The sequence below is a fragment of the Panicum virgatum genome, chromosome 7N (genome assembly GCF_016808335.1).
Source record: "Panicum virgatum strain AP13 chromosome 7N, P.virgatum_v5, whole genome shotgun sequence".
NCBI classification, from domain to species: Eukaryota; Viridiplantae; Streptophyta; class Magnoliopsida; order Poales; family Poaceae; genus Panicum; species Panicum virgatum.
The window spans coordinates 48944113-48958212 of record NC_053151.1 but is presented as its reverse complement, the minus strand read 5'-3'; the positions used below and the strand labels follow the sequence as shown (position 1 = coordinate 48958212).

The 14100-nt window shown below is 46.4% G+C and overlaps 2 protein-coding genes across 7 annotated transcripts; one reads left to right on the top strand and one right to left on the bottom strand.

The window, feature by feature from the left end:
- Nucleotides 1-223: 223 nt before the first annotated feature.
- On the top strand, nt 224-9735 carry LOC120682295 (N-acylphosphatidylethanolamine synthase-like). 6 transcript variants are annotated; one of them, XM_039964126.1, is made up of 9 exons: nt 224-288; nt 1737-1790; nt 1973-2093; nt 2204-4674; nt 5257-5531; nt 7454-7581; nt 8650-8735; nt 8854-8991; nt 9132-9732. In XM_039964126.1, the coding sequence occupies exons 5-9, from the start codon at nt 5437-5439 to the stop codon at nt 9417-9419; spliced, it is 735 nt and encodes a 244-aa protein (XP_039820060.1). In that variant the 5' UTR covers nt 224-288; nt 1737-1790; nt 1973-2093; nt 2204-4674; nt 5257-5436; the 3' UTR covers nt 9420-9732. The 6 variants fall into 6 exon arrangements, with proteins under 6 accessions (XP_039820060.1, XP_039820059.1, XP_039820058.1 ...); XM_039964125.1 differs by lacking the exons at nt 224-288; nt 1737-1790; nt 1973-2093 and adding an exon at nt 4775-4851 and having other exon boundaries at nt 4051-4674; XM_039964121.1 differs by lacking the exons at nt 224-288; nt 1737-1790; nt 1973-2093; nt 2204-4674; nt 5257-5531 and adding exons at nt 6393-6687; nt 6888-6998 and having other exon boundaries at nt 9132-9735.
- Nucleotides 1946-3813, bottom strand: LOC120682296 (flavanone 3-dioxygenase 3-like). Its single transcript, XM_039964128.1, has 3 exons — nt 3646-3813; nt 2641-2879; nt 1946-2531 (listed from the first exon to the last, which is right to left on the bottom strand). Exons 1-3 carry the CDS (start codon nt 3811-3813, stop codon nt 1961-1963), a joined length of 978 nt encoding a protein of 325 aa, XP_039820062.1. The 3' UTR covers nt 1946-1960.
- Nucleotides 9736-14100: the final 4365 nt, after the last annotated feature.

Sequence of the window (14100 nt, the reverse complement as noted above, 5' to 3'; positions counted from 1 at the left end):
AAAAATTATAAAAAAAAGGGCGTATCCTACGGCACTGGGTACGCCCTTTTTTTATAATTTTTTGAGGGGTATTTAAAACAAAGTGATTGAGGAGGCAGATTTAAATAATCGATGGAAAAATTAGGCGTGATCCTATCCAATCGGACGGCCCGAGCGCGTCGCTGCGGTGCGTGTGCGTCCCTCCTCTTTCCCCCTTCCCTTCACCTCTCTGTCTCTTCCTCTCACCTTTTTCCGTGCGGCGACGATTGGGAGCGCCGCCGCCCTTCGCCAGCGACCAACACCCACCAGGTATGCCCGGACCCTTCTCTGCCCTTCCTGCTGTGCGAAACCGAGCATCCCAAACCCTAATGTAAGCTATTCGTACTGTATCCGGATCTGCCCCTGGTTAGCATTAGTATTAACATGCATCCTGAATGGTGAGTCTGAAGCACAATCGAATCCATGGCTCCACACAATTGCTAGATTGGTTAGTGGCATATAAACTGCAGGTTCTCTTCGACACCCTTGCCCCTCCATGTGCCTGTGCAATGCCTGCATAATAGAGTGAAGTATTCATACGAGGATACAATTATTCAGAGATTGATGTTAAGAACTTACGATGCTGAATCACTAATTGTCACTTGTGAACATATTCCAGGGATAATTTTAGTTTCCAACAAAGTCCAATCTAGTGCGAATGCATTTGGGGTTAAGTGAGAACTGTATGCAGCATCATAGTTGAATACTTGAATGAAAAAGGCATTTGAGCAGGAGGTAGCCTTGGCAGCCAAAATAGATGCATGCTGCCATGCTTACGATCCAACTTTTAAGGTTGGAAAATACTGGGCTTCAATAATATCGACTACTTCATGCAGGGTTCTCATTCAGGACCTCCCATTTCCTTTAAGGGAATGGAATTCAAATTGAACATAGAACAGCAATACATGAACTGATTCAGAAGCGCAAAGTAATTGCCATGCATGAATATAAAGATATTTTACATTCATCGAGTCATCTAAGCCATATTCACATGCACTCCAAGTTCCCAAAGATGGTTTCTGAGCCTCAAGGTTGTGGATGATGGCCAAAGATGATTACACATGCGAGTTTTGAATGCTTCATGTAAAACTGGAAATGGACACCAGCAGCCACAGATATGGCTTTATTTGAAGATTACACGGACACTTCAGATTTCAACATGTGACAATGAACCATAGCTCGATCTGCCTTCTCAAATCCCATAGCACCAGTTAGCCTGCACGATTGGATGATGTCAAATTTTTCCAGAAAAAGAAAACTACATATCACATTAGTGCACTTATATGGTTCCCTCTAACCACGCAATGAAGACTTGGGCAGTGTTGCCCCGACCTACCCACTACCCAGCCCTTTAGTGCAGTACCGAGTCATCTTTTTTACAGTGTTGCTGTCTTGTGTACTCATCCATTGTGTGTGTGCAAGTGCGCTCTGTTGGGCATACCAAGTGTCTGCTAAACTACACTGTTACTATTGGGCCTCACTGATTTTTTGTTTGACTGTTTGTGTCTATATGATAATATAAAAGGTTAATCAATTGTTTATTAGTAACCGTAGCTGAGATAGGTCTGGTGTATAGTGTGATGTTTTGTGATAAACGGTGCGCATTCATAGAACTGATATTAGTTTCACCTTCCTAGTGTGTTTTAAAGATAACAGATGCACACCACGGGGTAGATTTTTTAAAAAAAAAATTGATTGGGTTTCTTTACCTGTGACAGACCCATAATAATGCAGTGGGATGAAAGGGGAAAACTACCTGCAGAAAACCACAGGTTAGTACCTCTTCATCAAAGGAACAAATACACATCACAGAACTTTACACTGTCAGCATTAGTCTGAACTCTGAAATAGATAGATATGAAGTTATGAACTGAGTAGCATGTCTTGTTACCACCTTTTGGACTTGTAGTGAAGATTATACCCTAATTATGCTCTGCAATCCTTACATTCGAAGGCTTTCGAGAAAGTTCCTGTGCTTGTTGTCCATATTAGCTTTGAGATGGTCAAGGAAGTCACTGAAGCTGCTCTCTTTGTACTTTGGGGGATTTTCTTCATCCACTAGCTCCTTGGCACAGGTGACCTTCTCATTTAGTGCAAAACCATGAATGCTAGCTATAGAAATCCTTGCTTCTTCAGGATTCAGAAGGGCGCGATGCACAACTGTTTTCATTCTGCCATTGCTCAGGACTTCCATGTGGTCACCAATGTGAACATGCAAAGCGTGTGGAAGTTGCTGAACCCTTTTCCAGATTTTGCTGCTGGGGTCAACAACTTCAAGCCCCCCACAACTTGTGAGCAAGATGGTAAGAAATCCATAATCAGAATGTGGAGCCAGTCCTATAGTCGTGGCACTTTGTGATGCTTTAGGGTAGCAGTTCACTGACAATAGTTGGGAGCCTTCATGAAATTTCTCGTTCAGGTATTCCTGGCCCAATCCTAGGCCTTCTACTATTGCTTCCATCAGTTGCAAAGCCACCATCCTTACTTCAGAAGCATACTTTCCCATGTATTTCCTGGTTTCAGTAAGAAAAAATGGGTCATATCAATTCTTAGAAACATGTTCGGCTCATTTTTGTAGTTCTGGTTTGTAAAACGATTTTTTTACATAAAAAAACTGTTTACCTGTAGATTGGTGGTTGCTGTGGCCAATATTGAATCCATTCGCTGAGTGGATGGGCATAATGCTTTAGGAATGCCCGGGACATGCTAATGCTATCTTTTGAGCTTGTATCATATCTAACAGGTCGTCGGAGGTCCTCCGATGCAAACTTTTCCTTTGTCTCACTTGGTAGTTTGAAGAAATCTGAAGCTGCTTCAAGAGCACAATCCATGACAGATTGACTGATCCCATGGTTTATAACCTGCAAAATGGAGCAATCATCAGAGATTAGGAAAGGGAAATAAGCTGTCTTTGTTCTCTTATAGTTTAGGATCTGGCAATGATTTATGAAAAGGCAATAGACCAAGTTCTCTTCTGAAAACAAAATTTGGCATCACACCCTAAAAACTGACCACGACAGACGGGACATTTTACAATCTGCCATCCAAAGTACTTAAACGATCTACCCTGGAGTTTGTAATGGAAATTCTAGCCATTGTGATGAAAACTGAAGGGCAAGATTGGAATTGGAGTTCTTGTCAACCTGGAGCCGGTCCTCCTCACTTCCAGTACTTTCAGTTCAGTAAAACTAGCTGATTGACCCAGTCAATTGTCAAAGGTTCTACATATACTCCAAATCTCACACAACTTAAAGCGTCAGAATCTTAATTTTTGGAGCCAAAAGTGTGAATGTAGTTCATGAAACAATGCAGTTGACTAGAGACAATGCTTGTATCATAATCATCTGGATGTACTAACAGTGAGATGATATCAGAGCTAGCTGCTGGGTTCAAAAGAAGGTCTGATGTCAAAGCTTCTCAAGCTGTTTATCTTCTGTAGAATGGCTTCAAGAATATGTTAGTTTGTCAGTTTTTGCCTTGGACAAGTGACAAGTAAGCTTACTCGGTATACTTCAGCAGATGTCACAGGTGGCAATATTAATTATCAGTCTCAGACAAAGGAAAAGGTCAAGGCAAAGACAAGGAAAGGACCAAAAAAAAGTTATGCAGTGTTCTAAAGGAGCATACCTGGAAGTACCCTAGATCACGGCATGCTTTGGCAATATCATCAACCACACGGCATCGGGTTGCGGAATCAAGGCTGAGGTGGCCGAGGTTGATCACCGGCATTGGCTGCGGATGCAGGTCATCCGACGGGAGCAGCTCCTGAGGGACAGTCCTTGACAAGTCAGACATGTTGGCTGACAAACCACAGCACCAGACACAGAGAGGTCAATCTACTATTCAGAATCAGAACATGGAATGGGGTACAACCGTTGTGACTCCATCTACTTATAGGATGCTGAAATCCCAGGTACGTGAGACACCGCCTCTTGGCTTTGCAGTGCTTGCTCCTTAGGAATGAAAGTATAGAAGCGTACATACACCTGATGGTCTTCACCTGGACCGTGCTTTGCTCCAAAGGAGAGGTCAAAGCATATACACGTCGGGCCAATCGTCAGCATTCTGGTCCAGGAGAAGGTCCTGGGCTGGCGCTGCATGGACGTTCCTGTTGGGCTGTGCACCATGCAAGTAAAGAATTGCAAGCATCATAGGCTGGATAGAGCTCCAGCTCCAGGCCTCTCACTCTGCCGCTTTTCTTTGAGTTCTCCATAGCGTGTTAACATCGCGGCGGCGGCGGCAGCATGCAACTGGTGTTTTCTTATGACCCAAGGTTCACGTGGATAATATTGTTTGGGGGCGACTTGTTTTGCTGATGTTGCTGAATTGTTGCCCAGGGGGTTCTCATGTGGGCATAACGCCTAAATGATTCGTCAGTTATATATGGTGTTGTGGCACAGTGGCACTGGTCCCAAAAAGGGTGCTCTTGGCATGGTGTGTGTTGACTACTTGACTGCGAGGGGGAGCATGGTGGTTGATCTCCAGCCACATGAGCAGTCGGACGAGCGGTTTTGTGCAGGGTGCTGACCCCTGTCCAGGTTCAGGGTGTTTTGAGTTCGATGTGCTGACACTCATGAGATCAGGAAATCATTTACTAGATGCTGGTGCAGCAGAGGACAGGGACCTTCATGGGAGGCCGGTTTGTTTGTCATCAAGGTACTTGCTGTTCGTTGAACCTTGTCTTTTCATCGTGGAGATGACTCAAGTTGCACTGCATGGTTGCAAGTGTAATATAATAATGTTGCTTACGTTTCAGATGTCAATAATTCGTGCTGCTCTGTCTAGTTTGGAAGAATGCCATGAAGAAGATACGAGTGTTTCTGCCCTGTCAAAGTAATTATTTAGAAGAGTAAAATGCACCTTTGATCCTCGAATTTGGCTCATGGTGTTATCTAGGTCTTGAAACTTTCAAAATGCATATTCATATCCTCAAACTTGCTAAGTGTGTCTCGCAAAATCCAAATAATCATTTTTGAGTTATAAAGCGGAAGTATTTTTGCTGAGGTGGAGTTTACATGTGACTCTTATATTTTCCAAAATTTCTCCAAAATTTTATTTCAAAACCTGGTGTCCTGAAAATTTTCCGATGTTTCCTCCGAAATTCATCATTTTTATTTTCTGTTTTACAAAATTTGACATATAATTCTATTTCCATACATTTTTATATAATATTTTGTATTTAACCATATTTATACAAGTAAATTTGTTATAATTTTCATATATTATATAATTTCATAGGCTCGCGGCCGGTCTAGGTCGGCCCGCGTTTGTGCGCGGCCGGTCGGCTGCCGCCTGACGTCTCCGCCCGCGGGCGGTGGTGGTGCAGTGCACCGTGCACACAGCACGAGCCCCGAGCTCGCGGTCCGCCGGCCCGGAATCCTGTGCGACTGGGGTGGATGGCATGGATCATGGGAGCCGATGGCTCAGAAGCACCGTGTAGCACGTCGGAATCTGCGGCAGCAGGCAGCGCCCACGGTTTGGTATTCTGGGTTACAGATCCGGCTTCACTCACGGTCCGTTTAGTTTTAATTTTTTTTGTAACTTCAAATATTTGACCACTAATTAGTACTTAAATATAGATAATTGACAAAATCCATTCCATAATCTCTGGTGAAATCGTGAGACGAATGTAATGAACATAATTATGCAATAATTGAATAATATCGTGCTACAGTAACAACCTGTAATGATAAATTAATTAGATTTAATAGATTCGTCTCGCGATCCGTCCATTCGTATAATTAGTTTTATAACTAGTCTATATTTAATACTTCTAATTAGTGGTTAAAGGTGCCCAAAATTTTTACCAAGCCATGTAGGTAATTCATCCGTAGACTAGCCAAGGCCACCTAGGTGCTGGCAAAGGCGACGGTTTGTGATACGGTTTTTACCCGGGAAAAGTAAAATAAGTAGTTTGTCTGAAAAGGAAAGGAAAGCTGTCTGTAAAAACGCGAAATCAGCCGGCGGCCCCAAGCTCATGTCCATTCCGGACCCACCGAAACCTACTACTGTCCCTACATCGTCAGAGGAACAGGGGCGTTTAGTTTCCAAACAAGAAATTTTTTTTTGTGTCACGTCAATATTTGATTAGATGTCGGGAGGACTTTTCGAACACTAATTAAAAAACTAATTTCAGAACTCACTTGGAAACTGCGAGACGAATTTTTTGAGGCCTTTGACCGCATCATTAGCACATGTGGGTTACTGTAGCACTTATGGCTAATCATGCACTAATTAGGCTCAAAAGATTCGTCTCGTCGTGTACATTCAAACTGTGTAATTAGTTTTGTTATTTAATTACATTTAGTGCTTCATATATGTGTTCAAAGGGGAGGTGAAAATTTTTGGTAACTAAACGGGCTCAGAGTCGAAAAACCGAGCCCACGCGAACGCGGCCGCGGTTGGGGAAAAAATGGAGGCGTCAGCGGACGCGGGGGCGGCGGCCGCCGCCGCCGCTGCCGCTGCGCGAACGCTGCGGTGGGCGGGCCGCGCTGGGCACCTGGGCGGCTTCCCCCGCGCTGCGGTGTTCGCCGCCGTGGGCGCGTTCGCCAAGGCCTACGCCTCGCTGCTTAACACCACCACCGTCCACAACGCCGACGTGCTGCTCCGCCTCGTCTCGGCGCGGCCCCTCGGGACTCCGCTCCTCACCGTCAGCAACCACATGTCCACGTACGTACGCCCTATCCTCCTCATTCATCCCCCTTTCCATAACCCTTGATGCCTGTCGATTCAGACTAGGAACAGTAGCTGAGATCAGGGATGTGTTGCGTCGCTTCGTATGCTTGATCTGTCTTCGTTCCAGCGCTGGTTGTAGATTCTGGACGAGTTTAGTCTGAAATTCGTGTCTGTGATGATGCTATTTTCGACAGCATTGGTGCCACATATCAGTGGACTTGTGGAACGATTGGAGCCGGTGTTGATTCGGATTTCAGCCTACAGAGTATGGTGGATCTCGGAGTAGTGTTTTTTTCCCTGCACATGTAAATCTATTCAGCATTAGCATCCATGGATGTCATTGCTCCTCTATTTTCGTAGGGACATAGTTGCCCTGAGACACCTGCAGTCTCCTACATGTAGCAGTGCTGAGGTTTTACTTAAGTTAGATGTGGTCTAGGCAAGGGAAAGCTCGAATGCACATTTGTCTTGCTGTGATCTTTGATATAAAATATTCACTTGCTGCCTACAGCACCAACATGAAAACCAATGTACATTAGTAGCATATTTTTAGGAAACTACAATATGTTCCTTTTTTCACCATAAAATGTGCATGAGATGACAAAAATCATATTCACATGCTACTCCATGATGATGTCGTATTGTACACGTGTTACATATCACTGCTTGTAATTGTTGTCAGTTTGTTGATTGTGTAATGTGCTGTGTATAATCTCCATTTGTTGGAATTTCAGTAACGGTTTGTACTTCCTTCTATCAGGGTAGATGATCCGCTTATGTGGGGATTCAAGGGTTTTCCAACTTCAGATGCAATGCTTGGAAGGTGGGTGCTGACAGCAGAAGATATATGCTTCAGGAATGTAGTCATGTCTTACGTGTTTCGACTTGGTGAGCCATATCATTCTTATTTGTTATTTCCATTTGCATTCCTGTATTGGTTGCAAGTTCCAGTGGTACCCCACTAGCTTCTGATTTATTGCAGTTCAGGTTGTGCGTAGAAAATTATCACTTTAATATGAATGTTTATTTAGAAGGGGAGCCCTGGCGTAGCGGTAAAGCTGTTGCCTTGTGACCATGAGGTCATGGGTTCAATTCCTGGAAACAGCCTCTTGCTGAAATGCAGGGAAAGGCTGCCTACAAAAGACCCATGTGGTCGGACCCCCTCCCCGGACCCTGCACAAGCGGGAGCCACATGCACCGGGCTGCCCTTTTTTTTATATGAATGTCTATTTACACTGGTTTTGTGGGTGAAAGTAGATTTATTGATAAAGTTGCAGGTTTTGTGGGTGAATGAGGCATTTTTGTGATTTCAGAAACAAGATGACATTATATGTTCCTCTCTTTTTTAAAAAAATAAAATAAAAAGATGATGTTATATGCTCTAGCTCGGTTAGTCAGGTAACAGCTCGTATGAATATACGTGATGTTTCTTTGTGGATCGTTTTGGGTGCATCCAATGAAGCATGCAAGATGGTAAACATCTAGTACAGTCCTATCTAATCCAGCGAGCAGTTTTCTGTTAATTGTGAGATCCAAATCCAATTCCAATTCAGGTGCAGCAACTATTTAGAAATTCAGTCTCTGTGTTAACTTAAAGTTCATATTTCATGACACTAAATTTACTATGACCAGGATTAATGAGTCTTGGAGATTTTATTAAGACACTTTCAAGCATTATATAACCCTGACCCTTGTTTGACCTTTTGGGCACTGCATTTGACAAATACATCAATGGTCATTTGTCTTCGCCTCTTTAATCCCTCGCTTGTAGTATCTTGTATGAAGACTGGCTGATGCTTGCTAAGCTATGCACTGTGGTACTAGTTCAAGAAACAATGTATCAAATGTAGCACCTCTGTTGTCTCTTGTTCAACTGCCATTTAAATCTTCAGTACTTCATGTTCTCTAGTTTGTCCTGCACTTCACTTTTAATGACACAAATAATTGTATGCACAGGGAAATGTGTACCAATCACACGAGGGGGTGGAATCTATCAAGAACACATGAATGAAGCTCTTGACGTGCTTGTCAATGGAGGCTGGGTATATACATCTTTTGCAATTACATACCTATTTTTCTGTCACTGAAAGCCGCCATATCCTGACTCATGAACTTTGGCCTTTATTTAATTCCAAATTTCGTCATGACATATTCAAACAGTTGCATTCATTCCCTGAAGGAAAAATTGCCCAGGATGATCAGCCAATTAGAAGATTGAAATGGGGAACTCCCAGTCTTATTGTCCGAGCACCAATAACTCCAATTGTTTTACCAATTGTTCACTCTGGTTTTGAAAAGGTAATGGAATCAAGATGCCATCCTTTTAGCATATAGTTGCATCTCCTACCTGTGTTACAATGAGGACATCATAAAATGCTGTATAGAACGTTCTTTCAGAAATATGAATATACTCTTAGCATGCTGCCATTTACTTTCAGGTCATGCCAGAGAATTTGTTCTTTGGACGGCGACCACCAGTGCCACTCTGGGGCAAGAAGATAGATATCATCATTGGAGAGCCAATAGAGTTTGACATGGCAAGCTTGAAGCAAGAGGCAGCAATGGTACCCCACGATCCATCCTCTGTAAGGAAGGGGTGGCCGACCATTACACCAGGTGGGCTAGACGAGGCTGCACAGAGATGGCTTTACCAGAAGATGTCAGATAAGATCCAGTCTGTGATGGAGAGACTGCGGAAAAAACTTCTGAATCTGAAGCAGCACTGATCTTTTTGCTCTTCTTCTATAAGACCATGGTAGGTTTCTGTTGCTTTTTGCACCTACCCTTGGTTAGGATTTATTAACAAGCACTGGTTATTTCAATTTATACACAAATGGGTGAATGTCCGTCACAACTGCCAAAATTATGAGCCAGAGCTATTGGAATAGAATTAGAGTCCAGATTGGTACATGTGTTGTCTTTTATGGGCAGTAGTTTTGAATGATTTCTTCATTATTTTACTATCAACAGTTCAAGTGCCAATTTTATTGCGGCATGAACAAAGCCTTCTACTGTTCAATTGCATAGATCCTCTTTTTGATAGTTTTACCTGTCCCTGTCAGCTGTTGTAAGGTCTAAAGGAGGTACCGGAGTTTACGTTATTCCATCCTGCTGTATCTTTTTTTTTCGAAAGGTATCCTGCTGTATCTATTGGCCCCTGAAAGGCAAAGGTTGCCAAAATGGGGCCCAGAGTTGTGTACAATGCACGTGGTCTGAGCAAACCGTCCATAAAAAATAGATTTGGGCCCCGATGGACCCAATTACACAATTCTTGACCTCAAACGCATTTTTTTTTCTTTTGCGATTAACCTCAAACGCACTTCCTCTCTCAAGTCTCAAGTCAAGAAAAAAAAGGCGAGAAAGAAGCAACAGGCAGATTTGGCGGAAGAGCTACAGGGTGAGCATGATTTTGTTCGTTTTGTTTGAGCTTGCAAGTTGGAGGATACCTGGAATCACATGATCCGATAACTGTGCCGCTCGCTCGCTCGCACTGTTCTACGGAAAGCGACCCAACGCACAGCCAAGGGATGGCTGGCAGCTGTCCACAGCCTCCGAGCACGGCCGATCCTACGTTCGTACACCCAGGCCGTGTTTAGATAAAACGAAAAAAAAAATTGTGATGGAATTTTGTTAATTTGAAGTACTAAATGAAGTCTATTTATAAATTTTTTTTGTACAGATGGATTGTAAATCGCGAGACGAATCTAATGATGCTAATTAATTTATAATTAGTGGACGGTTACTGTAGCATTACTATTGCAAATCATGGATTAAGTAGGCTCATTAGATTCGTCTCGCGATTTATAGCCCTGGAAGGTGTTCGACCGGGAGTTCGCTGCGTCGAGAAGGGAGAAAGCCCTGGCGCTGCGGGAGGAGGCTATTGCCAAGGAGGAGGCCAGCCTCGCGGCCCAGCGGTCCGAGTTCGAGTCTCGCAGCCAGGGACTCGAGGTCCGCAAGCTGGAGCTCGACAAACTCTCCGAGTCCCTGCATCAATGGCGCCATGAGCTGCAGGAGACCGCCAGCCAGCAGGCTGTTGCCGAGATAGAGCTCGAGGGGGAGAGGAAGTCCCTTGCCCGGCGGGAATCCATCACCACTAGCATGGAGCAGGCCCTTGCGCGCCAGCGCGAGAGTCTTAAGACCCTGAAGGAGTCAGCGGCGCGGAAAGAGGCCTCGCTCCAGGAGAAGGCCTGCCAGTTGGAGGCGGCTCAGGCGGCACTGGATGCCCAGGTGCAGGAGGCGGTCCAGGAGGCAGTCTGGAAGCTGCAGGAGGACCAGCTCAGGGGGGGCCAGCGAATCATCGACTGGGCGAGCGAAGCAAGCTCAGCTCTGGTGCCACTTGGAATGAGTCCAATCCAAGTGGCGGAGCCGCCAGCTTCAATTGCTGACGCCCTCCCAGTGCTGAACTCTGCTTCAGATAGACTCCGGCGCCTGGAGCCGATCCTTGCTGGCCACCTTGAAGCTGAGTTCCGCGAGCTGTGCCGGATGGTGGTGGAGTACATTCTGACCTGCCTCCGGAGCCACGACCCTGCTATCTCGCTAGCCCCCGTCGTCGATGGTCCAGTGGCGGAGACGGAGGCCTCCGCTCGGGAAAGCGTGCGGGATGTCGTCGACTTCGTAGCTGCTTATTTCAAGCGGGAGCCTGCAGATTCCTGAGCTGGACCATCACAGCAGGCAAATTTTTGTTTTTTGTGTTATGTAAAAATATTGTACTTGTTGAAACTTTAATAGAAGAAAATTTCAACTTAGTTGTTTATCAGTTGCTCTGGTTTGCGGTATGCAGCACCCCGGCGCCCTGGCCCCCTGGTAGATAGGTTCAGTTGTTAGAACCTATCTGTCATCCAAGCCGAGAAGACGCTCCGGACCCCCGTATGAGGTTGAGCAAGTGTCCTTGGGCATAGATGTAGCATAGATTGCAAGTCAAACGAGCGACTTATTCCCTGTATAGCAGAAAAAACTACAGAGAGGAAAATCAAACTCGCTGGGATGGTAGTAATGATACTGCAACTTAGCTGTTTGACGCATGCAGAATCGATCCTTAGTGTCTAGCTCAAAGCGAACGCTCCGGGCCCCCTGGGAGACAGCCTCAGTTGTTTTGAGTCTGTGTACCACTAAGACTGGATCTCGATCTGCATGAAGCCTTAAAGCGGATGCCGGGACCCCCTGGTAGGTAGGCTCAATGGTTTGAGGCTAGCTACCACTAGTCAAGGCCTAACTTGCATACCACTCAAAGTCAAAGTTTAGTAGCAGGCCCGCGAGACTTATTCTGGACCGGCCCCCAAACTAGCACGAGGTCCGGGGCTCCGGATACGCAGGTCCAGGCAGCCCAATGCTTGTTACAGAGTGGTGGAGTGGTAGGCTTAGGGTATGGAACCAGGCTAAGGCGCTACACAGGGCTCCAGACCACTCCAGGAAACAAACACGACTTTACCGGACCTGGCTCCGACGTTCCGGACCCCTCCCTAGCAGTGGGTGAGGCCATTCTATCGTACTCGATCCTTTGAGATATGGAGCTGGAACTGCCGTGTAGGACTTAGTAAGCCAACCCTTGAGCTAGAACGAGGTCCGGGCCCCTAATTACCCAGCTCCGGGTACTAGAGCATTCGTTACAGGGTGGTCGAGTGTGTAGGCTTTGGGTACGGAACCGGCTAAGCGGCTACACAGGACTCCGGACCACCCCAGGAAACAAACACCCCCTCTCCAGAGCAGGTCCCTAGGGGTCCAGACCCCTCTCACAGCAGCAAGGGGTCCGGACCTGTACGGCAGTCCGGCAACTCAATACAGATCTTAGCTGCAGCGACATGAGTGGAAGTCCGCGCGGAGGTTAGAAATGTAAAAACTCGCGAATCGAAATGCAAAATAAGATTTTGACACAAAGGCAGAACTGGGGGCGAATCTTTCCTTTGCAACTTGATATACATGGCTTGCGCGATGGATGCCAGAGGCCGGGTTTATGAGGGCGGACCTCTACCGCTCTAAGCCGCGTGTTAATGCTAGCCGATGGTGCGATGGATGCCAGAGGCCGGGTTTACGAGAACGGACCCCCACCGCTCTGGACCGCACACTAATTCTATCTTATTACAAAGGAAAAATTCATTTTTCTGCTCTGTCTAAGTGTAGAACTTACGCAGATGCTCTATGTTCCATGGGTTGGGTAGCAGCACCCCTTCTTCTGTGGCAAGGCGAACGCATCCGAGCCGGCATACTTCTGTAACCTTGAAGGGACCCTCCCAGCTGGGGGAGAGTTTGTGGAGCCCTGCTCGGTTCAGAATTCGCCTTAGAACGAGATCCCCAGCCCGGAGCTCCCTACTGTGCACGAACTGTTGATGATAGCGCCTGAGCGCCTGGTTGTAGCATGCGTTTCGGATTGCTGCTCGCCGCCTTCGTTCGTCAACGAAGTCCACATCGTCACGCCACAGTTGTTTTTGCATGGATTCGTCAAAAGCCTGGACCTGTGGTGAGCCCTGGTGAATTTCCGGGGGAAGGCATGCTTCAGCCCTGTAGACCAGGAAGAATGGGATCTCCCCGGTTGCTCGGTTGGGTGTGGTCCGGTTGCCCCATAGTACGCATGGAAGCTCATCAACCCATTTTGCACCATGCTTCTTCAAGCAGTTATAGGTGCGGGTCTTTAGTCCCCTAAGGACCTCTGCATTCGCTCTCTCGACCTGTCCATTGCTGCGGGGGTGTGCCACGGACGCAAAGCATAACTGGATGCCGATGTCCTCGCAGTACTCTTGGAAGAGTCTGCTTTTGAATTGGGTCCTGTTGTCCGCGATGATGCGGCTTGGGATGCCAAATCTGCATACAATGGACTTGAGGAATGCGACTGCTGATTTTTTGGTGATGTTCACCACAGGGGTAACCTCCGGCCATTTTGTGAATTTGTCAATGGCGACGTAGAGGAACCGGTACCCACCGACGGCCCGGGGGGACGGCCCCAGGATATCCACGCCCACACGGTGAATGGCCATGAGGGCGGGATCATTTGCAGATCTTAAGCCGGTGTGTGTATTTGCTTTGCATGAAACTGGCATGCTTTGCATGGAACTGGCATGCTTTGCAAGACCTTACCAGCTCAGCCGCATCCTGGAGTGCTGTCGGCCAGTAGAAGCCATGCTGAAAGGCCTTACCAACAAGCGTGCGAGATGAGGAATGACTTCCATACTCGCCTCCATGGATCTCCGCGAGCAACTCGCGGCCCTCTCCCTGGGAAATACACCGCATGAGGATACCATTGGTGCCACGGCGGTAGAGATCCCCTTCTACCACCGCGTAGCGTTTAGCCAATCGTACTATGCGCTCAGCGGACACATCGTCATCAGGAAGGATATTGTCTTTCAGGTAGTCCCGTATCTCGGAGATCCATGTATCGGGGCCTCCCTGAGCAGGTGGGAGTGGCTCTATGAGGTC